This window comes from Crassostrea angulata, chromosome 8 (genome assembly GCF_025612915.1).
Source record: "Crassostrea angulata isolate pt1a10 chromosome 8, ASM2561291v2, whole genome shotgun sequence".
Taxonomy (NCBI): Eukaryota; Metazoa; Mollusca; class Bivalvia; order Ostreida; family Ostreidae; genus Magallana; species Magallana angulata.
The window spans coordinates 37,424,840-37,452,687 of record NC_069118.1 but is presented as its reverse complement, the minus strand read 5'-3'; the positions used below and the strand labels follow the sequence as shown (position 1 = coordinate 37,452,687).

General features: G+C 33.8%; 3 protein-coding genes and 1 pseudogene across 6 annotated transcripts; all 4 read left to right on the top strand.

Moving 5' to 3' along the window:
• The first annotated feature begins 3,284 nt into the window (after positions 1-3,284).
• On the top strand, positions 3,285-5,095 carry LOC128160928 (BTB and MATH domain-containing protein 47-like). The gene is made up of 2 exons (XM_052824215.1): positions 3,285-3,685; positions 4,836-5,095. Exons 1-2 carry the CDS (start codon positions 3,382-3,384, stop codon positions 5,093-5,095), a joined length of 564 nt encoding a protein of 187 aa, XP_052680175.1. The 5' UTR covers positions 3,285-3,381.
• Positions 5,096-6,423: 1,328 nt separating this feature from the next.
• LOC128160926 (uncharacterized) lies at positions 6,424-12,542 on the top strand (annotated as a pseudogene).
• An 855-nt stretch (positions 12,543-13,397) lies between these two features.
• Positions 13,398-18,139, top strand: LOC128158338 (uncharacterized). 2 transcript variants are annotated; one of them, XM_052821124.1, is made up of 7 exons: positions 13,398-13,488; positions 14,479-14,576; positions 15,348-15,592; positions 16,517-16,649; positions 16,853-16,864; positions 17,264-17,392; positions 17,770-18,139. In XM_052821124.1, exons 2-7 carry the CDS (start codon positions 14,498-14,500, stop codon positions 17,895-17,897), a joined length of 726 nt encoding a protein of 241 aa, XP_052677084.1. In that variant the 5' UTR covers positions 13,398-13,488; positions 14,479-14,497; the 3' UTR covers positions 17,898-18,139. The 2 variants fall into 2 exon arrangements, with proteins under 2 accessions (XP_052677084.1, XP_052677085.1); XM_052821125.1 differs by lacking the exon at positions 16,853-16,864.
• A 3,884-nt stretch (positions 18,140-22,023) lies between these two features.
• On the top strand, positions 22,024-27,847 carry LOC128158340 (uncharacterized). Of its 3 annotated transcripts, XM_052821127.1 has the most exons (7): positions 22,094-22,178; positions 22,414-22,506; positions 23,234-23,335; positions 25,898-26,130; positions 26,495-26,633; positions 26,941-26,952; positions 27,279-27,847. In XM_052821127.1, exons 3-7 carry the CDS (start codon positions 23,251-23,253, stop codon positions 27,413-27,415), a joined length of 606 nt encoding a protein of 201 aa, XP_052677087.1. In that variant the 5' UTR covers positions 22,094-22,178; positions 22,414-22,506; positions 23,234-23,250; the 3' UTR covers positions 27,416-27,847. The 3 variants fall into 3 exon arrangements, with proteins under 3 accessions (XP_052677089.1, XP_052677087.1, XP_052677088.1); XM_052821129.1 differs by lacking the exon at positions 22,414-22,506 and having other exon boundaries at positions 22,024-22,178; XM_052821128.1 differs by lacking the exon at positions 22,094-22,178 and having other exon boundaries at positions 22,349-22,506.
• Position 27,848: the final 1 nt, after the last annotated feature.

Below are 27,848 nucleotides of genomic sequence, written 5' to 3'. Positions count from 1 at the left end.
ATGCGTTTACATCGCACAACGCTCGCTTAGATCGTGCGAAATTCGTACGAATACTTTTTTCATATGCGATTATTTCGGCAACAATTAACGATTCATATCTAATTTTTTCGGTCGCACGAATATTTGGTCGCTTCTGCTCGTGCCCCAATTGTGAAAGGGGCTTAAGTTACTTAATATTAATTATTGAAAATCAACATAAATTTGCCCGCTGACAACGAGGGTGAAATGATTGAAAATTAAACAGGGCGAATTAGTCCCTGTTTATGGATGGTGAATATTACTTTCACCCCCCCCCCCCCCCCTCGAAAAAAACAAAACAAAACAATCGATCGATTTAAACCAAAAACAGGAAAGGTAGTTGGGGAGACCCAGGCCACAAATGTTGATAATTCCTGTCTTGTTAATTGTTGATATTAATATCTTTCAAAACTATTATCATTTGAATCGCAGAAAATCAAGAATCGTTTCCATGTCATTGTCTACATTCTTTCAATATTGGAACAGAAGATGGACAAGGTTCATGTAATATTATTTTTACAGTAGATATTTTCGATTTCAGTTGGTTGCTGTTATACTCATGGTGATATTATTTTCTATAAATAATATAGTGAATTGATAAAAAAGAATCAAGCCTTATCCCAGCATCTGAAAATGTCTAAAGATCTACAGTGTCTATGAAGCATACTTCTCATTCTGCAGACGTATTGGGGCATATCCACTGTACCTTGTCCATGTATTCTATAAATATTTGAAGTTTACACGAACATTGAAGTTAATTTCTATGTATTGTTTCATTCAATCAATATGTAAGATTGTGCCTCAATATCATCTACAATGCATTTAATTGTCACATATTTGGTTTCTGAAACCTCTTATATATGCCGCTTTCATATCAACTGTTTTTCTCTAAAATTTCATTATGTTAAGAAGTGTGTAGGCATTTGTTCTACTTTTATTAATATAAAATGTCATGAACAGCTTGAACTATGCACATTCAGTGGTAAAGTATAACATGCGTACTTTCGGGTACTACATGTACTATGAATTGGAAAATTGATCCACCACATATAATCATAGCCTCAAAGCAAAACAAAATACGATATGCGCATGCTTAGTACTCAGCGGAGATGTCTAAGTTTTTCGACATTTAAACCCTAACTTACGCCTTTTTCAGAAACGCAACTTAGACCCGACTAAATATTGGCGTAACTTAAGTCTTTGTTAGTCGGACTAACTTCAGCCCAGATTTACGCCTTTTTGAGAAACGGGCCCCTGGTGACTCAAACATGTACGACTGAATAATAAGATTCTTTTGATTTAATCAGCATGTAAAAAAACGCACATGGTGAATAAATGTCACAATCGCAACTTCTCGGGCCTTTCCGGCAAGCTCGGAAAGACACCTCGAATGTATTACCTAGGCGTCCATGACAACCCCCCTTTTTATAAAACTTGATGTAAATACAACACATTTAACGATCTGTTGAGATGTAAGCTAGAGTTTGTTAAAGTAAACGATATACCCTAAAATATAACACAGAAGCGACTTATAAGGCTGTCTAGCCGATAGTTATTTTAATGGGAAGCGACTCCATTTTGTATAAAATTGTAACATCCGGTGATGTTAATACATTCGAGGTGTTTTTCCGAGCTTGCCGGAAAGGCCCGAGAAGTTGCGATTGTAAATGTCAAAGATTTAAAGAAGATAATGCTAATCCTACAATTTGTTTACAATCAGCTGTTCGAAGAAGGTCGTATGTGACGTCACTGTACCACGTGACACGCTATCTAATTAACGAGTTTTTAAACGATCGGGGCTATAATTTAAATTGATATTATGGCTAATCCACCGTAACCGTAAACAAACTGTTAGAAGTAATTATTAGATACACAAGGAAGCCAAAAAATGTAAAATGTCCCATACTTTAGAAACATGCGATATGTCCTTTAAGGTCCAACTTCTATTAAAACTTTTCCATGGACCCAAACAACCTCTCTACAACAGAGAACACACACAACAAGAGACTGGTAAACAAAAAATGCAAAACATATTAAGAAAATAGAAATGAACAAGATCGAACCAAGACAAAAAAAAAACTAATTTCAAAACAACTTTTGAAGGTTATTTTGAAAAACAAAGTCTAGGGAAAAATGAATGGAATTTAAAACAGACAGATTGTCGAGCATATAATAAAATGTAGTAAACGAACTGTTATTCTCGTGCGATAAGTTTTCGCAAGCTAGCTTCGCGAGAGCCCTGTCGTCGCAAATTTTTCTCGTCGCAAACCAGACCTCAAATGTCTCTGCTTTTTTGTTTAACGGATAGTCTACATCTTTATCGCGAAAGTTAGTCGCCGCGAACCAGATAATATAATTTGCAGTAAATCGCGAAATAATGTAGTAGCGAATAAAACTTTGTAATAGTATCTAGTTTGATTTTTTTAAAACAAATACGTGGAATAAATGCTTAGATAGTATTTAATTTTACCCATTTAATATTTTGAATTAATACATCATAACTTCCAGAATATTTTGTTCTTTTTCAGTTGACTTTAAACGACTGTCGTCATTCTTTCCATTGATTGACACGATACATGAGGGGTGGCGTCATAAAGTACTATGCGAATGACCTCTAAAAAGCGTTCCTCATTTTGAAAAAAGACCCAGATTTTAAAAACATACAAAACAAGTAAATGATCTTTAATTTTGTTTGATATTTTAATGAAATAAATACATGTAATTATTCATTGAGGGACGTAATTCTTTGATAAAAAACAAAATATAATCTTTTTTTTAGATCATTCAATTGTTGAAGCACACAAAATATACAATTTAGTTATTTAGAACCAGAAATGAATATAAAGCTACATAACTAGACATATTTTTCCATCGTGGAAAAAATTCGAGCCCAAATTTATTTTTTCTTCGGTGATTCTTTCATATCAGACACAATTTTTCAAAAGGAAAGTGCTACTTTGGTCTGTATTTTTTACGATGTGGAGGAGGTTGCAATACCACATAATATGCACAGAGAAATCGAGATTTGGTATATGTATTGTTATCCCATTTTGGGCAGTAAATCCAAACCGGGCTATTATAACCTAAAGGGGCGATTGCTTTCGACCTGTTTAGACAGGCAGAGCAGATGAATACATTTGTGCAAAAAAAAAAGATTACCAGGGAAGATTCGATCTTCTGTAAATGATCATAAAAAATTCTATCAAGAGGAGAGATATCTACACACAGCGTCTAAATTGATGGGGAAGAATTTTCTCAAGCACTTTCAAGCACTTGTGTTTTAAACGCCTTTATTTCCTGGTATAATTTTTCAAATGAACTTTCGTTTTATTATTGTGGAATAGCATCAGATAAAAACACAAAATGGCCTTCTCTGCATCGATCGGGAACAGCCCTGACTCAACTGTTCAGCCAAGCACGAATTTGGAACTCGAAAAGGAACATTTTGATTATGACCCAGAAGTAACTGATTTCACTTTGATCGTTGAAAATCAAAAGTTACATGTGGCAAAAGTTGTCTTAATCGACGCATCACCTGTATTTAGGAAAATGTTAACAGGGGAATTTAAGGAGAAAAACATGACAGAGCTAGAACTTCCGGGGAAAAAGTTTTCCAACTTTGAACTGTTTCTGCGGTGTATTTTTCCAAGAGAGTACACACTAACAGGTAGGAAGAAAATTAAATTGCGATAGTATGCTTATGTTATGGGGTATGGTGTTCAAATAGGGCCAATTCACAGGCACATGACTTATAAAGTAAGATGTTGAAGGACAGGTGGCAAGACGAAGAGGATCGAAAAGCAATCTTACAATTGAGTTTCAGGCCTAAAGTCAGGAAATGTGACAGTTTTATTAAAAAAAATCAAGATGGCGGCGATGTGTACCTTGTGTATTATTAGGTAGAGGGTATATTTTTTATGAGAAAAATGTAAAACGTCAGTTGCCTGTGAGCAAAGTGCGAAAATTGCGTTAGTGCATAACCCATCGTCGAGCTACATTGTAACACAACTTTGCACAACAGGCCATCTCGCAGATACACAACAGGCCGTTGTGCAAACACTACAAAATACGTCGCTGCCTTCACACAACGCGTTTAACAGCTGCTATACTTCAACGATGAAATGCGATCTTTAGTGATTCATGCGGGATTGGAACAAAAATTACGCAACCCGCATTAGCGGGTTATGTATTTTTTCTGCAATGATCGCTACCTTCATAACCGATATGACTTACCAAAGAAAGCATTCTTTTGTTTATATTTAAACCTTCTAAAAAATTAATGACTTGGTTGTAAATTAAAAGTAATTTAATAATTTGTTATTGTACATCAGTAAGTTAGATAAAAGAAATATCAAATCGTCTTAAATGGCAATTTGAGTCTGAAATCATGATTATTTCGCGCTGTCCATGATTTTTCTTATGTTGCTAAAGGTTTTGACTTATCGATGAACGGGTTAGAACTGGATCGTGTAGAATTCAGTCCTGTCAGTTTCTATACAGCTGTGAAAATCAATTTTCGTAGGGAATGGAGGGAATCATATTGAGCGGATGCAAATATAACACCAATGACAACACTTTGTTGCATTAACACAACTTTTTACAACACGGCGTTGCATCATTCCTAACACGCTGTTGAGCTTTACAATTAGTTCTATGGTCTATTCGGACACCATTGATGCTCATTAAATACAAATTAAGGAGAACCCCGTTACATACAATTATACAGTTCAAAATATGCAACACTTCTTACAGAAATTTGGCTTTTGTACTGAAGTTTGAATTGAATATAATCAAGAATTAATTTGATTGTATTTTAGAGACTTGCATTGACGAAATTCTTCCACTAGCTGATGAGTATGATGTAAAATGTGTTCTCAAGAAGTGTGAAAACTGGCTACTTACGGAGCTTGAGTTTAAAAATGCCAAGGTTTCTCCACACTACCAAGGTGTAGAGGGCGACGTGAGATATCTGATGAAATGTCTTTGTTATGGCGAGAAATATTCTCCCAGGCAAATTGATTTTCCTGGGAGAAAATTTTATATCAGGCCAACCTGGGATCCCGCTTCCTACAGATAGGGGGTGATGTTCTGCAACACCACAGTATCTGTACATAGATATTTTAAGTTGGGTATGCATTGTTATACCATTTCGGGTTTTGTGCTATATGAAAACAGGTTGAGACCAATCGCTCCGAATGGGTTATAATAATCGTTTTTGGATATCACTGTCATAGTGTTAATTTTGAATTTACCAGGTTGGTGTAAATGCAATATTTACAATATGACAACTTGACATATTGTAAATTTTGTATTTACAACCATCCAGTAAATTCAAGATTAATGATATGACGATGATATCTATAACGGGCTATTAAAACCCATTTGGGCGATTATTATAAACCTGTTTACAGGTTTATAAGCAGGCTTAGGAGTTCAACGCATAAAAGCTTACAATTCAAACAAAAGTACAGGTAGTATGAATTTCATAATATCAGATATGACAAGATATCTTTTTGAATTATTTTAGTGGTGTTTAAATAGCTAGGGTACTTTGGAAAAGAACTCAATTCAGCTTTAATGACGTATAGTCGTCAACTTATATTATTGGGGTTTTTGTGAAGTACATGTAGTTGGTTTGAAAGTATGCTGCAAATATAGTGCTTTGTACTGACTATCGGCACTGAATCAAAGAATGCACAGCTATAATTATGTTTTCAAATAAGTTTTTCACCAATTTTTATTAATGTTAATTATAAAAAAATCATCACATGCATCCGTTACATACCTGATACATGTGCCGTGTTCATCGTGCATTATAAATTACCGCTATCGTTTACCATGATTCTACGTATACTGTTTGAAATAAAAAAAAATAATTGTTCTGTTTGATATTTGCTATTCATAGTTTAGATATATTAACATCTATGGGGATATTTCTTCCTTTATTTCTTAATAATTCTGATCATGCTCATAAAAATGTACGCAAAACTTTTCAAAGCCAATTCCAATAGCTATTGGTATTTTGTGGAAAGAAACGGAACGGAACCAATGAAATAAGTTACCATAAAAATCCAAAATCTACCAACCAATTTACTTTGTTTTATCACATTGTTTCTGAAATGTCATTAAGCACAGGGTAGAATTTTGAAATTCGTTTTTAAAAACATCTTGAAGCATACTGACTCTATACTATTAAACGCTGACAATGTCGCTATCATTTATTTTTCATGAAAGTCAAAAACTCGTACATTAATTTATGTTTCCTGATTTTCAAAACAACATGTTTTGTCACTATGAACCATATTTATATAAAAAAAACATGACGCATGCACAACTTATTAAAATACCCCATCTATATGTCATGTTTCGTCTGTTGTGCCTCTCTCAATGCATTTCGAAACAGCCATGTACATGTATCACATATTACCTGTGCACAATTGTTTGAGAATCAGGGAACTGGTGAACGAATACTTTAAATATGATCCAGAAGTAACTGATTTGATTATGGAAAATCAAAAGTTCCATGTAGCAAAAGATGTCTTTATCGACGTATCATCAGTATTTGGGAAAATGTTTGCAGGGAAATTTAAAGAGAAAAAGACGTCAGAGCTAGAACTACCAGGAAAAAAGCATTCCAGTTTTGAACTGTTTCTGCGATGCATGTTTCTAAGACGTTAAATCCAAAAATTTACATTTTCAGTGTCTTTGCCTAAAACGACACTTCGAATCAATTTTTCATGGTACAGTCCAAAAAATTCAAATGACGTATGTTTGGCACAAACGGTGTTTGCATGATTAAAATCACAAAAATATATCAATATTCTAGCATTTAATCGTACAATTGCTGAAAATTATATGAATATAAAAAGTAAAGAACATTATCTTTGAATATCATTAGGTGAGAAATTTGATCGGAGCGTGATCTAATTTATCATAACAAATTGGCTTTATTGGATATGATCACGCCCCGACCAAAACGATCACCTCATAATACTCAAAAAATGATTCCTTATTTTTTAATTTGTGTATTTGGGATTGGACCATGTGCAAAAATTGTGATATTGTAATAATTCCGGATATTTTAGGTTCGGCCCAGACCGGGTTTTTCTTTTAGTTCCTTTGTTTATGTCACGTGATACAAGGGTATAAATACGACAGTGAATCAGCTGTCGGCTGCTTAGTTGGAAATCAGCCACAGAGAGAGAAAGTTGGTGAAGTTTTATAAAAGGTATTGTGTCAATACAGAGCTTGCCCGTTCGTAACGGTGTTAAGTGTTTTTGATAGGCCATAGAGAGGTTGTCCTCTTGGTACTGTAGGCATTGCAGTCATTTTGGCTTGTCAGTCTTTCACAGTAGGCTTTCCTCGGAGAGGCTAGCCATGGTTCCTTTCTCTAGTGGCTGATCAGACTGTCGTCCAGGCCGTTGTGCCTACTGTCCGTCCTGAATAAGGCAGCCTACAGTGTGCACAGTGGTTGAAGGGCTACCACATATACTGTCCGTCCTGAATAAGGCAGCCTACAGTATATGCGGTAATCTGAGGACGGTCAGTCATTTTAGCTGAGTGGTTGACCTCAGTGGATTGTCACTGTGGGTGTGTACTGTCCGACCTGAACAAGGCAGCACCAGCACATCACACACAGTGTCAATTATATATATTTATTACACCCCTTGTTTTGTTTGTAAATATTCTAGATTCCCTGAAATTACGTGTTGATTTTTAACCTAAGTAAGGTTAGGCTATACCAATCATTTTTGACAATCAATAGAAAATCATTATATTATAAGACTTTGTTAGTGTACACCCAAAACCCTGGAAAAGACCAGACACGAACCCTTCCCCTGGCAGTACAAGTAGCTCGGTACGTTACAATATTACCCAACACGTACCTGTAATTGCTTTGCATGCACTTAAACTCGCGATCGTCTTATTATCTTAACAACGCACCATTGTGTCAACTAAACTTTCTTAAAACAAAGCGTCACTGGATTAAAAAAAAAAAACAAATAGCAAGTTTTCCTCGACACAGTTTTTGGATGCACGCCGTTGCGGTAAAATTTACAAAAATTATTAATATAATTATTTTTCAGGAATATCCCCCAAGTAGAACTTAGAATAATTAATTATTTTTTTGGTCTGGACGAAACCTCTTAAATCACTTGGATTATTTATATGAAACTTTGTGATTAAATAAAGCATAATGTTAAGATGTGTTTATTTACAGAAACTTTGTTTTATTTTCGGTTTTTTTCTCCTTTTTAACTTTCGATATTGATCAATATTGAATATGTAAAGGATATTTATATTATGTAAATTTTATATTCAATTTGTCCAACGAGTTGAACTGGTGTATATATTTTAGAGGTTTGCCGAGCGTATATGACGATTTCACCAGTCGGATGAAGCAAATAAATCATCGCAAAATTGTATATGCTCTATTCATTTCTTACAACTTGATTTAATATTGTATAAGCTTTTGAGACAGCCCATTAAATGACACGAACTGACTTTTTAAAATCTAATCGATGAGGCACCGTTATGTTGTAGCGACCTTGCGCAATACAATCTAGTAGGCTACGTCATTTCGGATATATATATATATATTTATATATATATATATATATATATATATATATATATATATATATATATATATATATATATATATATATATATATATATATCTGTTTTAATCTAAAGTTTCATTGCAATAGACTGACTGCCAAATTATTTTTTACATTTTTTATACCGCTGAAGACTTGAATAATCCAGAGACACTGGAAAATGTAAATATAAGGAAACAACAATACTGTATTATTGATCAGAAGATTAAAATATTTTAAAAATAAGAATACTGACTGGAGGTGAATAGTATAGTCCGTCCCAAGATATTTATGCACCACATTTGAACAATTTTTACTAAATTTACCTGTAAAAGAAGTGCAAATTAAATTGATTAAAGGGAAAATGTCCATGATATCCTCATTGACACATTATCTTTTTTCAAACGAAAAAATTTCGCAGGAACGGAAACAGATTTGTTACGGAGATTTATAACAGGAAATGTTGACATCTTTTCTCTACTCGAGAGTCACTCAGAATACCTCGCACAATTTTTCAATGTTATCATCCGGGTACTTTCATCTTTTTGCCATTCAAAATATCGTAGACGTTTTATTTTTATCCTGGGAATTTTTCATACTACAAATGTATTAAAGAACATCGTTTGAATCCAGAATTTTATGAATATTCCATGATTTAAGAAAATGTGCGGCAAAAATATCTTGGGACAGACTAAAGAAGTGTCATGAAATTTTCATTAAATATCCCTTTACTTTAAATCTATTATGTAACTTAAAATAATGAGTTAGAATTTACAGAAAAATTCTCAATAAAACTAATTCACTGAAAAACTATCACAAGAAACTGTGTCAAAAATAGTTTTGAATATAATAATATTAGAGATTTTTTGCCTGTGTGATATAGCAAGGTATATCACAAGTGTACTATTTACCACACGTATGAGATAAAACCCAGTAAACCGTCGCTTTATAATATCAAATATAAATATTAAAAATCTCAACAACAAAAATTCAACTGTGGCTAGCATATTTAAAAAAAAAATGATCATTGACCTCGTGTAATTTTTAATCAACAAAATACAGATACTAAAGTATTTTTTAACAACCAATGGTTCAAAGTTTTTAATAGTCAGTAAGTTGTATTACTCGATCACAAAGTAAAGTTAAGAAATTTGATAGAGAAAATTTGGATGTTTAAACTTTGATGTTTAAAAACTTTAAACACTGTGCCGGATAATTATGCTAGCAGTACGGCGGCATTTTTGCACCCGTCTAAGCTTAATGTATCGAAAAATTCAAATATGCCATATGATACACAATTGCTTAAAGAGTTGTCAGGTAAGGTATTTACGTTTGAAATATAAATTCCTACTGAAAAGTATTTTTCCCAAAGGAAAAACTATTTTTAGGAAAAAAAATAGGATATTTGGAATTTCTTGCTCGTGGAATAAAAAAATTTACCACAGGAATTTTAATTCTGATAAGATTTGAAGAAAATTCGCATATGATTTTAAAATCGGATAGGAAATCATAGTTCCCATTAGGAAAACAACCTGTCTGAATCAAATTCCTACAGAAAATACTTTTCTCCTGTAGTAATGACGGATTATTTGATAAACTTTCACAGTTCATTAGTATGAAAAGTAAGTTATTGACTAAGTTATTTGAAAGTGAAAAATGATGCTATATTAAGAGGGTCAAAATGTACCTAAAATTTTTGTTGTTGTTACAATTAGTGGAATTTTTGCTCCCTCGAGTAAATATAATCCCTTTTAAATATTGTGTTAGCGCGAATACGTTTTGTGTGCAAACACGAAGGTACTGGTACGTTTTGTATGAATATTTGTTTGGGCAACTTGGCTGGGTTTTTTCATTGCGCCGATGAGATGAGGCAATTGGTCCTAACTAAATTATCGTCGCGCACGATACTGGTGTTACTTAACGTTACGCTTATAACGTCAAACGACGCACAAACGTAACGTCGCATTATAAAGAAACTCAACTTCTTAATAGCCGTGAATTTTGAAACTAAAATAAATACAAATGTATTCATATCTCCTGATCACAATATGCACGCCTGTAACTCAGGCAATATTTAAGAAATATAAGTAATAACTTTAAAAAGTGTATATCTTCATTTAAATAACTCAATCATAGTTTATGAAACAAAAAAAAATTGGCAGATTGGAATGTGATTTCCTTTAAGAAAATTTCAAGCTGCATGGTATAAACTATAAATTTGATCAGCGAATTCAAAACATTCCACATTCGATATTGCACTTTTATCCCAGACAATACAGCTAAATGCACAGGTACATGTATTTGGATAATATAATTATACAATCATGAAAAATTATATTCTGGTATATTATTCTATTTACTAGGTTTTACAATCTTTTAAGTTTATGTATTCGATCATGTACAATTCATTTTTAAGACATAATAATGTCGTTTATTGCATGCAATATGTTTAAATGGAGACATTCGTCCAAAACAATATAGGCCCGAGCATCTATTTCTGACAGATATAAACTACTGCACTGGCTGGCACTACGGCTCTTCTCCTGGGTATAAGTTTATATGACAGAAGATTCTTGTTATCAATATTGTCGTAATAAAGTCCTGTGATGACCTTAATACCAGCTGGAAGAGTTGAGCCCGAAGCGTCAGTGCTTTCGCTGTTTAATGTTTGAATTACTTCCTGAACTTTTAGCAAGAAATAGTCATGGTCTGGGTCATCCGCATATACGGCAATTACCTGTCCTTTGGATACCATTTCGGACAAGGGCACCTCTTCGTCATCTTCTTCACCATCGAATGTGTTGTTTGTCTCCTTGACCATCTCATGGTGTTGAACTTGCCCAATTCTTTGAACATTTACACATTCGTGATAAATTTGTAAACTGCATTTTTCACTAAAGCAGGACAGTTCGCGTATAATGATATGGGGAGACGAGTTATCAACGATGACTTGATGGACAGATCTGATGTTTGAAATTGGTTTGAAATTTAAATTGCCTCTCTTGGGATGAAATCAAGAAAACGGAAAAGCCGTCTCCGGCAAACAGATTTTGTCCGCGTCAAATTCGAAACAGCAAATTCATACAGATCCTGGGCATTTTGTATATGGGCTTGTCCACGCAAAACTGCCAGATCTGCCTGTCTTTTTAACAGTCCTCCAGCAGCATATTGAGGTCCTACATTATAAACACAATCATGTAATAATACAAAAATATTAAATTTTAATTGAAACAAAAATGCTCATATATAGTAAATGCAAATTAAACTTCACCGGGACATGAATGAATTAAATAACGCACGTTTTACTTCTTTATCTTGTCAAAATGAAAGTAGTGATCAACAAGTGGCTTAATTAATGTATAAAACAACACTGGTGCGCAATTCGCAGAAGTTGGGATTTTTCTGAAGCTTTTAAAAAATTAAAATCTAATGATATGATTGTGTCTCAGAATCTTGCATTGACGAAATTCTGCCACTTGCTGATGAGTATGATGTAAAATATGTTTTCCAGAAGTATGAACACTGGCTGCTTTCAGAACCTCAATTCAGGGGAGCAAATTTAAAGTTTCCACAGTATACAAAAATGGCATACAATATGCAAATGGCAACGTAAAATACTAGTATATGATGAAATGTCTTTTTCATGGCGAGAAGCATTCCATGAAGGAATTGTACAAGAAGTGTTTCACAATAGCTCTGCCGTATAAACTTCAAAGGTACAAAGAGAATTAGCACTTTCAGATGCTACCCGAGAAAAATAAACAAGAGTTGACAGAATCTCGACTTTTGGACATTGAAAAAAAATCAGAAAAGTTCAGAACAAATTCGGGAATATCAACTGAGTGGTACGAATTAAAGTTCTTAGAGTCTATTTCTATAGACTACCTGAATGCAACACCGATATTCTTTATTAATAAATTTTAATGAATATGAAAAACTTTGAAATGTTGAGTATACTAGTAAATGACTTTGGAGATGAAACACTAGTAAGTGCTGGCTGTTGTGTCAATTTCGAATTCAACACGCGGCTTGTTTGACCATTCGTTTTTTTTTTTCAAGGACATATTTGAGAATGTCTTCAACTTCATTGCTAGACCCTATCTGCACTCTCTTTTACGAAGAGTTATCCTCTGTTCCAATTAACGACTGCCCCTATGCGCATTTTATATGGGGGGGGGGGGGGGGGTCACTGTTTTATTAAAAAAATATTGAAAGCACTCATGTTAATCTTTTTGTTGTTTTGAATGCCAATATTTTTTTTTGGGGGGGGGGGGGGGGGGGGAGGCTACCCGATTCAAATCAAAGATATAAAATTAAGAAGTTAAAAAATTATAATATTAGCGGGTGTTGTAATTTTTTTTCTTCATAACCCGCTTGAATCATAAATGTTTATATTTACATCTTTTTTTTAACAAATTGATAAATTTATTGTAAAAAGTAAAAAAAAAAAATAAATTAACTAAATTACTGTTAATGTACATGCATATATACAGTGTATATATCGAGACTCAAGCACCTTTGATATTGGTTGGTATCGAAAACGTGGGTAAAAGAAATGCAACCATGGAAGACTCATGCATGTACATGTTTATTGTCTTTAACGACACCCACACAAAAAACAGAAGGGAACATGGATTTATTGAGTTAAATTATGAAATTCAATGTGAATTGCACTTCTAATGTCCTTCACGTTATCATTATTTTCAAACCACACGATGAGATATTTGGCATCGCTTAAAAATACAAGGACCAAGAACAGCGATGGGGTCAACTACTAGTACACGTCCCGCCCGGGCCTCCGTACACTTATCTGGGTCACTGACCTGTGTCAATTGACCATTCGCTAGAAGATTGAATATTTAGAATTCTGGTAAGCTTGTTTTGTTTTGTTTGGTTGGTTGGGTTTTTTTTTCGTTACATAGCTCTGCATAATTATTTAAATGTTATTATGTTGGCATACATGTGTTAATCAATGAAATGAATCTAAACAATACTTTATAAAACTTTGCAAACCATGATTAGCTAAACTGCTTAATGAAAAGCAAAATGTTTAAAACTCTATAGTCTTTATATAATATAACATTCCCATTTATCAAATGAATATACAATTATTTTTTGTAAAATTGTTGGTTTAAGTGTTGAAGAGTTTCTGTGTTCTGACATGTTAAAGGTGAGATACAGGTGCCGTTATCAGGTAAAGAGGGACGTTACATAATTTAATGCCGGGGGTTGTATGTACTGTAAGTGAAACACAAATAAAGCTGAGAAATCGAGGTCAGATGGTCACAGAGATGCACGTGGTATAAAAGGGCCGCTGATGGGAGAGGCTCCACGTTCTTGGCTGATAACATGAAAACCCATTCCGTCCCATTGAAAGGATGTAATATTGAGTACCCCCTCCCCCGTCTCTATTCCAATATAACGAATATATAACTTTATTTGTCTTGGGACTTTTTAATTAAATTTCGGAGCCCCCTACCCCACTATTACGTACGGACATAGCCTGGTCACGCATATATATGTAGGTACCCATATCAGCTGTTGACTAAATGTACTTGAATGCATATATACCTGCACTTTTTTAGCGTTCAAGCTTTAATGATTTTTTTATTAGTTATTTGTGCATTCATTTACCTTTCTTTGGATATATTGATTAGTAATTATCAATTTTGACCTTTCTTAAAAACATGCCATTCAACATGTATATGTACTTGATATCTGATGCTGTTAAAACAATGCATTCAAATAAATACATGTACAGAAATTACAGAGTTACAGAAAAATGTGAAAAACCTAAATTATGGAATATTTAGTACAGAACAATATCGTCTTATTTATTTTTACACATATATTGTTTCAGATTATTAAAAAATAGAAATATGCTGTACTGCAGCGCGAGGACTTCGATTCTTCTATGCATAGCTGCACTGACGACAGCACATGAAGATAATGAAACATGTAAGCTATTATTCTTTATATCTTGAATGATTGGATAAAAAAAATCCCCCATTTAAGAAAATGGGTTTGTCTCTCTCAGTTGAAATGTAACTGAACTTAATCAAAACATACCCTTGCCCTATTATATCGTTACATATCTTATGTTTATGTGATAAACGAAACCATCATACGGTATGATACTTTATATTACATGTACTTCTAGAATCCGTACATTATTTCTGTACCTTGTGTTCTATAATAAAATGTCGCTGTATGGAATGGTCTTCTTCTTGAGAGACAAATCTTTTGTTAAACGGCTATAATTAGGGAATATATCTGTCGGCTCTGACAGTGTTGGCTCAGTTCCTATGAAATAAATTCGTTCAGTTTCAAAATTATTTTATGAGTCTTTCTTTACTTTTATGATTACTGCTTATCAGTGTTTATCCGTACAACAGAATGTCGGGTTTATTACGGAGATTTGTAATTGCAAAATTCAATTCGGAATTTAAATTCTTCGGATTCCTCGCGCATTTTTTTTAAATTAACATCCGGGTACTTTTATGTAGTTTATAATGTAAAATCCTAAAAACCTTTTATTATAGCCGTAATATTCAACCTGAAAATCTAGAGATGAGGTGGAAGGGGGGGGGGGATAGTCAACCAAGAAATCTTAGGATTCTTTCATATACATGTACTGTTGAATATATATCTTATGAACCCTGAGTTATTTTCTACGAGCTTTGTTCTGAGTACAGATACCGGTTTTATGAAATAAGAAATTATTTACAGATATTTTTCCCGAGGACATCTGTGTTTATGATAACATACCCACCAGTTTTGGCATCGACGCTGATAACTCGCTTAATTTGGAGTATAAAGGGCAGCAACTTCCTGACGACTGTTCGTTCCTTACGATAAAAGGCAATTATAAAGACATACACGACAAACGGGTGCTATGTGTGGAACCATTGGTCTTTGTAGACCCCAACTGTGCGGTCTCCATAACTTTCACTATGTTGTCTTCACAGCAACTGGTAATACCATATGGTGGTGTAATTATTTATCTATCAAAATCAACACTTGAGGCCATTGCAAGTTTTTTCTTTGTTTAGCGTCCACCCAAAACTCAAAAACCTATCTTTCTATCAAGAAAAAAACCCCACAAACCTTAGAAAAAAATACAACTTTAAAAGTTCAACAAAATTAAATTTTTCATATATTTTGAAGTATTTTCTTTATTTTGTTACAAAAATAACAAATAACAAATGATTTCCATTTTGAATGTTGTTATATTTGATTTCTGATCCGGATTTAAAAATGCGATCATGAGCCCGACATATGAAAAAGCGATCTATTTTTATGAACAACAATTGTGCGTGTTTTTTTTTAATTTTTACATCTCAAAACCAATCCGTCCGCGGACGCTAAGCATAGAAAAAACTTGGAATGGCCTGATTAGAAAGACGGTACCTCTACATTAATGATTCATATTAAATATTTTTTACTAAAGAAACACTGAGGACGTTGACAAATCATTCTGGTACAGAGTTATATGTTTGAATTCATAGATAATATAGCTTTCGGTTATATGAGTGCGGGCAACAAAAGTCATCATAATTAATGATAATCGATTAAACAATTGCACGTAAGAGGTTTGGTTTTTCTCTGCGTCACAAGAAACAAGACGTTTTATTATTTGCATGAACACTTATACTTGATGGATATTAAGAGATAAACTACATGTATTATTAATGGTAGAACGTTATGTCACGTTCATAATTCATGATAAAAAATTTACTTTTGGAAAGATTGAAACAAAAGAATAAAACAGGGCGTACAAAACTTTAATACCCCCCTACCGCCAAAACAAACATAAAACTATACAATCTACAACAACTACTACAATTTAAAAGATATGCAATGCTATTTGGTGTAAAGTGGTTAATATTTTTTTTTAGATTTACAACTGTAATTCCACCAAGGAGTTTTGTTCGGGTGAGGACAGAACTTTAACAGTCAGTGTCCGGGCGTCGCCTGGACACGCAGCTTCCTCGTTCCGTTTGAAGGTCTACAACAAACTCAGCCAGAAATGTAAGTATCGGCACACCCTGTGTTCTCATGACATCAATGTAAACTGGTACAACTTCGATATTTTTTCATGGTATCCTTTAAGAAAACTCTCTCTCTCTCTCTCTCTCTCTCTCTCTCTCTCTCTCTCTCTCTCTCTCTCTCTCTCTCTGTTGTTATGAAAATCTGAACCAAAACTTTTAACATGATAATTTTTTTTCTTCCAGATTCAAGTCCATGTAAGTAATGTTTTCAAACATTTGGTTATTACTAACAATATACAGCATGTTTAATATTCGTTGTATAAAATAAAAATGACCGAGAATTTATTGCACAATAGATATTGCTGCAGCAGCATCTTGAAACATCGGCGAAATGAATGTAGTTTTATCATATGTGATTGTATTTTAGTATACATGTATAATTTACGTTTGGATCAAACACAAGTTTTGATAACCTGTAGCAAATTTAAAAAAAAAAAGAAAAAGAAACCCACAACCCACGAAAACATATCTGTAGAACAAGATGCAAATAAGTAAACACTGCATTAACAGACATGTACAAATAAATCAGGCAGAATTGACTAATTTTTAAGATTTTATTTCACACATTTCATCGTTACCCCCTTGTACCTGTAGCCGAGAAGAACGTTGTGACGTACATCCTGATCAGTATTGCTGTACTCGCCCTGGTCTGTCTTATTGGCCTTGGAATTGGTCGCTATCGGCGAAACCAACAATTGAAAAACAGTGAACGGGATTCATTAGGTATGTTAGCTTATTGTGGTACAATGTATATTGTTACTACACTTTGCTCTGTCCATCTTTCCATCCTTTTGTCCGTTCGTCAAGTCCATCTACCAATCCGTTTAATCTGTGAAGGGAAAGAGAAGTATTTGCATGATAAGAAAATTGTAATATATAATGCAATAAAATATGTTCAAGTCGAGAAAATCTTCCTGACTATAATATGAAATACATGTACATGTTTAAAAAAAAAAAAAGCCATTAAAAAAATCGCATGAAAAATAAATTTAAATCATCTATTCAAATAAAAGCAAAATGATTGTTTTTATATTACATGAGACTTTGCTATTTTTAGCTAGTATAATTCACATGTTTATTTCTTTTATTTATATATATAGGTGACAATAACAGACAAGGTTTCAACGTTAACAGAAATTCGAGACCGGATACAACGGATTTCATGCACGTTCCTTCGGAGGAACCGCCACAATATAACGACATAGTTAAAAATAAGTATAAAGCGTGATCAGAATATTATAAACTTATAAAACTTCTTGTCAAAAGATGATGCATGTAATACATGTATGACATATCAGCCCGAGTTTCCTCCACAGCTGGAACTTACTGTGATATAGACTGTATGTACCGCATGGGCGTGCACGCGAGACATTCAATAAAATATGTTTGTATTATTTGATAAAATTTTGATAATTGCAACTTTTACCTATGGTGTTTTGACTCCATTGATTAAACAAGAGGCCCAGGGGCCACATCGCTCACCTGAGCAACAATTGCCTTAATTCTGATCAAATTAGCATTACAGTATCAAAATATCTTGACAACTAAGTACAGTAGATCTTGCTAAAATAAATAGAAAATCTGTCAATTTTTATCCACCTCTTTTTTTGGGTAAATACCAAGCCCCTTTTGTTGTTGTACCTGTAAGAAGATTTTTCTCTATTCCAATTTACCCCCCCCCCCCCTCCATTTCGTGGCCCCCCTTTTCTCTAGGGAATCATGGTTTCATCAAACTTAAATCTGCATAACCTGTGCTTTCACACTAAGTACTGAGTTTTGGACCGAAAACTTTCCCAGAATATTTTTAAAGATTTTTCTCTATATATTCCTATGTAAAAATTCAAACTGCCGTCACGGCCCAGCCCTATCACTAGGGACTGTGATTTTGCAAACTTGAATTTACACTATCCGAGGATGCCTCTACACAAGTTTAGGCTTTTCTGGCCAAATAGTCTTTAAAAAGAAGATATTAAAGATTTTCTCTATATATTCCTATGTAAAAATTCATCCCCCATTGTGGCCTCACCATACCCCATGACTATTATTTAAACAAACTTGAATCTTTACGATCTTGGGATGCTTCCACTTAAATTTGGGCTTTCCTGGCCTTATAGTTTTGAGAAGAAGATTTTTAAAGATTTTCTCTATATATAAAAATTTATCCCCCATTGTGGCCCCGCCCTACCCCCAGGGACCATGATTTGAACAAACTTGAATCTACATTATCTGAGGATGGTTACAATTTGAGCTTTCTTGGCCAAAAAGTTTTGAAAAGAAATTTTTTAAAAGATTTTCTCTATATATTCCTATATAAAAATTTATCCCCTAATTGTGGCCCCACCCTACCCCTGGGGACCATGATTTGAACAAACTTGAATCTACACTATCTGAGGATGCTTCCACTCAAATTTAAGCTTTTCTGGCCTTATAGTTTTTGAGAAGAAGATATTAAAAAAAAAATTCGATATATTCCTATGTAAAACATGACCCCCCTCTTGTGGCCCCATCCTACCCCCGGGGACCATAATTTGAACAAACTTGAATCTACACTACCTGAGGATGCTTCCATTTTAATTTGAGCTTTTCTGGCCTGATAGTTTTTTAGAAGAAGATTTTTAAAGATTTTGTCTATATATTTCTATGTAAAACTTGATCCCCTAATTGTGGCCCCACCCTACCCCTGGGGACCATGATTTGAACAAACTTGAATCTACGCTATCTGAATATGCTTCCACTCAAATTTAGGCTTTTCTGACTTTATAGTTTTTGAGAAGAAGATTTTTAAAAAAAAATTCTGTATATTCCTATGTAAAACATGACCCCCCTCTTGTGGCCCCACCCTACCCCCGGGGACCATAATTTGAACAAACTTGAATCTACACTACCTGAGGATGCTTCCATTTTAATTTGAGCTTTTCTGGCCTGATAGTTTTCTAGAAGAAGGTTTTTAAAGATTTTGTCTATATATTTCTATGTAAAACTTGATCCCCTAATTGTGGCCCCACCCTAGCCCCGGAGACCATGATTTGAACAAACTTGAATCTACACTACCTGAGGAAGCTTCCACTTTTATTTGAGCTTTTCTGGCCTAATAATTTTTTAGAAGAAGATTTTTAAAGATTTTCTCTATATATTCCTATGTAAAACTTGATCCCCCCATTGTGGCCCCACCCTACCCCTGGGGACCATGATTTGAACAAACTTGAATCTACACTATCTGAGGATGCTTCCACTTTTATTTGAGCTTCTCTGGCCTAATAATGTTTTAGAAGAAGATTTTTAAAGATTTTCTCTATATATTCCTATGTAAAACTTGATCCCCCCATTGTGGCCCCACCCTACCCCTGGGGACCATGATTTGAACAAACTTGAATCTACACTACCTGAGGAGGCTCCCATTTTAATTTGAGCTTTTCTGGCCTGATAGTTTTTTAGAAGAAGATTTTTAAGGATTTTGTCTATATATTTCTATGTAAAACTTGATCCCCCCATTGTGGCCCCTCCTTACCCCTGGGGACCATAATTTGAACAAACTTGAATCTACACTACCTGAGGATGCCGCCACACAAGTTTGAGCTTTTCAGGCCGAATAGTTTTTGAGAAGAAGATTTTTGAAAAATACCAACAAATTTTCAATAATTCTCAATTATCTCCCCTTTAAAGAGGGCGTGGCCCTTCATTTGAACAAACTTGAATCCCCTTCACCTAGTGGTGCTTTGTGCCAAATTTGGTTGAAATCTGCCCAGTGGTTCTTGAGAAGAAGATGAAAATGTGAAAAGTTTACAACGCCAACGCCGACAACGACGACAGACAACGGACAAATTGTGATCAGAAAAGCTCACTTGAGCCTTTGGCTCAGGTGAGCTAATAATACGGGTAATTGCAAGGCGTCTTCCGTTTTTTGTTTATTTCATTAAGAAGGCTCGGTGTTTTAACAAATTAACAATCAGAACTTCCTTACACTTTCAGATATAATTTGTTTAGCTATAAATTTTCATTAAGTAAAAAAATCCAAATATTTTAGCACTAAAATTTGAATATTTTGCTATATTTGTATATATAGAGTTCTCCTTCTTAAGAAGATTAATATGGTCTAACAATAGCCACGACCATCCGGTCCTCTTAACAGGTCTTCAATCTGATGAAAATCAGATCCTTGATCCGCTCCTTGTTTTTCTCTTGTCGTTAAAAGACAATAAAGAAACAAGGAGCGGATAGAGAATCTGATTTTAATCAGATTGAACAGGTCTTGCAACTAAGAGGAGAAATGTTAGTCCCTGTAAATTGTACAGTACATTTCGCTTTTTATTTAAACCCATTGGTATCACTCGACCCAAGTTAAAAATCTGATCATTTTGTACATGTATGTGTTTCAACAAAAAATGCAAAGAGTGTCCCTTGGGGAAAATAATTCAAGCCTATTTTCCCATATAGCCCCAGACTGCCGTAGAATTTCCCCCTAAATGACACACTTGTACTAGTATGTCTTTTCTTACATTCTTTTTTGAAATTGAAAACGTGATTCACAACCGGAATACAATTCTTTAACTATTCTTGTGAGTTTCTTTTTTATATTGAGAGCTCTTCAGTCTCTATATCGATCCATTTTGCTATCGGTCTCTAATTCAAAGAATTAAACTTTTTTAACTCTTTGTTTTTATCGGTATTTTTAAAAAATCATATGTCTAGATATGGTTAAACGTTATGAAAAAAAAGTAAATCGGTAATACTTAATATTTCTAAGATTCTAATGTACAATAATTACTAAAAAAAATCAAATTCATTATAAATGAAAAAAATTATGTGAATATTCGATTGTAGGATCCACGTGAACAACACTTCGGGGAAAGGGTAATAATTACCATATTTCAATCTAAATTCGATATTTCAAAAAAAAAACAAACCCGAAACGAAATGGAAAGGGCCGGCCGGGAGAGGGAATTGTAAATACTAGTAAGATGTCTGTGAAGAGACGTTTATTATTGTATTTGTTTAGTTAATGAACTTCATTGCATTGCTAATATTGCAGATACATAGAAGCCTATCTTTTCTAAATAAATCTTTAAATGAAATATTGTTACAAATCGTAATTTTATTGCGACGCCCGAGTGAAATAAATTTGAGAAACATCAGTCATTCGAAGTTTACGGTTATTAGCTCTATTCGCATTATTATCTAAATAATGACAAAGACAAAAGGGTGTGTACCTTTAGGCTTTCGATCATTACCGTTTTAAAGACATATGACAATGTTTCTATCATTCATTTAACGTCAGCGTCGTATTAAAAGATCACAATTTCACAGACATAAAATTTCATTTTTGGCAAGTATAAGCGTCCGTAGATTTGCACCTTATTATTAGCAGTAGTGCAACTCTCATCAAACTGAATTCTTAGTTCTTTTATAACTATTGGAACACCCTTATCCCCATCCCCCCATCCCCCACAGAAAGAAGAAACAGTTCGTAGCAATTTGAAAAATGGAATAAACGAAATTTCTATTGAAAAAGGTAAGAATCTTCATTGTTCTTTTATCAAATAGATTTATATTTCTAAAATCTTTATACAGATATAAGATAACGTTTAAAATATTTAAATTATCATTATTTTATCATATTAGTTGCCTGATCATAATCATGCATTACGAAAAAAATATTATTAAATTCAAAATCTTTGAAGCAGACGACATACTTTGAGAAATGCGCGTATGTGAATCACATAGCGCGGGTCGATCTCGTTATACAGGTAAAACGACTCCTGGTCCCAATAGGTGAAAAGTTCAAGTATAGTCCATTTCTGCCGCTCTCCTTATAAGAAACTGCATACACGGGGATATAGGTAAGGTCTTTCAACCCGCACTTTAAATGTCCAGGCGTCATGTTTACAGGTGCATGCGATTTATGTGTGGTGGATAATAGAGATGTAGATACACTGTAATTGGATTGTATTTGGTGTTGATACACATTCGCGAATCTCTTTGTTTATTTAATGTGATGAATTTGGTTTTTTTTTAATATGAAAAAGGGATCTATTTTTAAAATTTCTTCTAGCGACAAGGGTTAATAATAGATCTTAGGATAAAGTAAAATTGTAATTTTTTGGGAGAGGGTGGGGTCTGTTACCGTTAGTATAATATGTACGCAAAAGTTGGTTGCTGGATTTTTTCAGAAATAAAATATAAAAAAACAGTTTTCATTGTCAGCTCATTTTGTTTTTGGCAGCTTTTGGTGCAATGTTTAGATTTTTTTGTTCTTTCATTTTCTTTTCTTTCAGTTGAGAATTTGGGGTGCTATCAAACATTTTAATGGAAAGATTTCAATTCTTCTCCAGATCACTCAGATGAATGAAAAAAAAATCAATATTTACATGTATCAATGATCAACCTGTTTCTTCTTTTGAAAAAAAAAGAAGGAATTTCTTGAACAATTTTCATTAGTATAGATTCCCTGTAAAAAAAAAAAAAATAATAAAAACCCATCAAACCAGTATTCTAACCTTGAGGTGAATAAAAATATTCTGAAACGAGGGAGCATGTGATTGATTTCCTCATTATGCATAATTACAGCGCAAATTGACAGGAATATGGAGAACTACCTCAAAGGAATTGTTATCATTCTGCTGTCGGGATTTGTTAAAGCCAGCTCTAACCCTTCTGCAAACATAACATGTGAGTTGAAATGGAACAAAGAAAAACGCGTAACACGTTTGAACGAAAAAGCAATTATACATATATACGAGGGTTGTTCAGAAATTATTGAGACATTTTCTCTTATTCTTTTAGTAAAAAAGATAAACTTTTGAAATTTCACCAAAAAGTAAATCAGGATAGAGACTATCAATGTGAAAAGTTTCTTGTCCATGGCAGGAATAGATCATTCCTGGTAAGCTGGCCAACGTGCCTTCGTCCAGTGACCCGGCGCAACCGCAAACTTTTCGCAACGTCATTTTAACGCTTCTTATTGCTCCTGTGTTTTAAACACCTTACAAACGAACGGAAATAAGAATTATTCTTTATTTCTCATCTTTTGTTTTCATTTCAAGATGTCATCATTCACATTTTCTCTCATTCTTGGTTTTTTTCAAGGAAAAATCGAGTTATTTTTACCCGAAAGTCTAATTACTGTGAATGTCTCCTGCAGTCATTTTTTTATGTATTTTAGCACTGTTGACAACAGTTAGCGTGTCAAAAGTACTTCATAATTAATCCCTTTGGCCTAATTCTAGTTAAACAATCAGTGAAAAAAATATGATGAACTGAAGCTCTATACCTTGTCTTGTTATCGTATAGTTTTTTTAAGCAATTGCGTGGCCTTAAAAGGTCTTCTTCTGAGATTTCCACCAGTTTGACAGTTTTCAATGCGCCGCCTTGACGTCAAAATTCAATGTTAAGTCGTTGTCAGATTTCTATTGTTTGGTAAATATACGTGTACCATATCCGTATTTCAACTCAAACATCAGTGAAACTTAATCAAAAGTTAGGCGCAAAGAATAGCAAAATGAACATATTTAATTTGATTTCTTTTATCATTAACTGTACTTATACGTACACTTATAAAGTAGATGTTTAAGTTGTTAAATCTCCGAGTTCATGGCTGCGCCGGGTACCCCGACCACCGACTTGTTTATCTACCGTCGTAAACAAAATATTAAATATTCTTTTAATATTACTTTGTTTTATTATTTGTTGGCGTTTTTTCCGTGTCGATGCCAATTTTCACTAAAATTCGTCAATTAGAATAGAAAATATTCGAGTTGTCTCAATAATTTCCGAACAACCCTCGTACATGCACTTAATGACGTTCCAAGTATGCGGTAAAATTGTTGCTTATGAATAATAACCTTGAAAACGTAATGTGGAAAGTGAGTATCGAAATAACCAGTATAAACAATCATAATGTACATGTTATTATGATATGCATATTTTAAACCATAATGCCTGTTTGGTGGGTTTGTAAACAATTAGAACTATTTTTACAGGAGCTTAAACTTTTAGTTAGACGTACCATTGTATATTTTATCTTGCATCAAAACAAGTTAAAAATGAGGCTGGTTTCGAGTGATTTGACCAAGATTTCGAAGTCTTGGCTGAAAAGCTAGAGAAATCTTGTTGATTTCAAAGAGCCATGGCTGAGTGGCTAGCAATAAAATAGACATGCCTATGTCACATTGCTGTTTGACACAACTGCCCAAAGTCCAAGCTCTTGTTAAAATGATTCTATTCCTTATTGTCGGCAGGTTTAATCAGTCATTGAAATCGAAGCTAAAAGTGTGTGTGTGTGGGGGGGGGGGGGGGGGGGCTTACCCCAACACTTTGACAATCTGTGAGCTAATGCTCACTAGTGATACCCCCGCTTTGATGTGAACATGCAAAATAAGCATAGTCAACGTTTAACAGGAAGTTGGCATTCGATTGGTACAAAAGTTTATTTGTTGAGAAATCTATGACGCAATTTTTTTGAAAATTTAGACTAAAGATCAAAGTCGTCATTTAACAGGAAGTTGACGTCTGATTGGTATACAAAAATATATCCCACGATATGGCATGCCTAAACAAATAGTGTGTTATTTAAAGCATCTGCGATGAAACGTTGCTGAGAAATCTTTGACGAAAATTTGTTTGAAAATTTAGGCTAAAAATAAACAAAGTCGTCATTTAACAGGAAGTTGACGTCTGATTGGTATACAAAAATATATCCCACGATATGGCATGCCTAAGCAAGAGTTATGTTAAAATTTCAGACATTTGCGATAAATAGTTGCTGAGAAAGTTTGACGAAAATTTAGGCTAAAAATAAACAAAATCGTCATTTAACAGGAAGTTGATATCCGATTGGTACAAAAATATATCCCACGATATGGCATGCCTAAACAAATGCTGTGATAAAATTTCAAGAATCTGCCATAAATAGTTGCTGAGAAAAATGCAACAGAAATTTTTGTTACGGACGGACAGACAGACAGAAAAACATACGGACAGACAGACAGACAAGGGTAAAACAGTATACCCCCTTCTCTTTCGGAACGGGGGTATAACAACAAAGGTAAATTTTAGACTTCCCAATCTTTCCCATAAGATCTTTAACATTTTCAAAAAAAAGTGGGGGGGGGGGGTTTTTCAAAATTCATTTTGTTTATGTTAAGCAAATTATTTGTTTGTTGTGAAAGGAGGGGGTTATGGTAAAAGATGTATATGACTATATTTCCTTTTTCTGTTGATCTTTTTTACCAGATGTCTTTCCAGACAACACGTGCGGTTTGCCCGTGTCAACGCGTCACACCAATGCGTCACAATTATTCATATTTAAGTACGAAGGACGCGAGATTCCTGAGGATTGTCAGACGGTGGGTCTACACAGCAGTGACGCCTCGCTGAACCACTACGTACTCTGCGTCACGGCTGAGTCCTTCATTGACCCAAATTGTAGCGTCACCGTCCAGTTCACCTTTAGTAACAACGTCATGGTATTGTTTACATTGGGGTTGCCAGAAAGTTAAAGATATCTAGGCCAACTTAGAAATATATGACTGTTTCAGTTTGCAAAAATTCTTTTATTTTAATTCGCTTAGAAAGAAAAGTATTTTTCTCCCCGAAAACGAACTTATAATGTAACATATAGATAACTATAAATAATCAAACAAAATTCATACATTCTATCAAAGCAACTGTATACTTATCGAATTCCGAAATTTTAACATAATATATAGATTTGGCAAATTAACTGAAGGTCAACCAAGAGACTGGAAACAGATACAGTTTTATATTGGCTTTTTTGTTTTAACAATAGCAGAAAATATATAATTATGTAAAATATTTTTGCTTTTACAGGAATTTAACTGCAATACAACAGAAAATGAAACATTTTGCACAAACCAAGAGTCGGAACTAAAGGTTAAGACAATGACAAATGTTGGATATCAGAACGCCAAATTTACAATATTCGTTCAAAACGATCTGTCAACAATACGTAAGTAACAATGCGTAACAATTTATGCTTATAATTCTTGTATTGTGATTCAATTTTAAGCTATTTTTAAAATTACTGGTATAACCATCCATTCCAATGAATATCTTATTCAGCTGTTCTACTCACTGGTATTATAACTCATATTTCAGAAATGAAATTTATTGGATTTCTAATTAACAAGCCTTGAGAAAAAAATACATAACTCTATTTGTTTCTCATGACCACATTTCCTTTTTATTGTTTAGAGTAAATTTTAAAATTTTGAAAAATAAGTGCTCTTTGAACAAACTGTTTACTCTATTTGCAGATTCCGACAGTCGTGAGTATATTATACATAAATATTCTATCAAACCATGTCTCTACTAGTATTTATGTAATATATAATGTTAAATGTTACTTAATTACTTTGCATATAAATATGTTACGTAAACTTTATAACTATTTGTATCATGATATCAACCATAACTCAGAAAAACAATGGATAAGAAAAATCAATAATCTGGGTCAGAAAATAGGTAAGTAAAAGATGAATCTCACAATTCACTAATTTTTTTGTACTAATAATATATGTATTTGTTTCGACACTTATACTGAGTTCAATTTATTTTTGATTTGAAATACATGTTATTTGATTTCTTTTTACAGTTGTGACAGACATGGGGGTGGTAGCTGGAATAGCAATTGGCTGTACCCTGGGTGTTCTGATCATCGCCCTCGTATGTTATATGTATATCAGGGGGAGGAACTCTAGTCGCGCTGCTTATCATTCTGCCAAGTCCTGATGACTGTTACAGTATCAATTCTAAAAACCGTCAGATGAGACAACCCATGACAGAATGAATATCGATCCTACATGTCATTTTAACTCTCTGTAAGATGAATGCACGTAGAAGACAAACAAGCACCAAGAAGTAAATGCAAATTAAAAAGAGGTGATGCATCGGATGTATGGATTTGTTATTATAATATTTGACATCTACATGTAGTTGTTGTATTGGTTTAATTCACTTTAAACTAAGTGTCATCTGAGATACCATAAGAGATATCACACAGGAAAATGATGTTAATATATGCCCACATATTTTTTATCAAATGCATCCATATAAGTTTATATTTTTGTATTTCAACATTATACGTAATCTATCTTTATTAGTTAATTTCGTAAAACATTTAATGTATTTTCCAATTTGAATAGTAAACACTGTTTTTGAATAT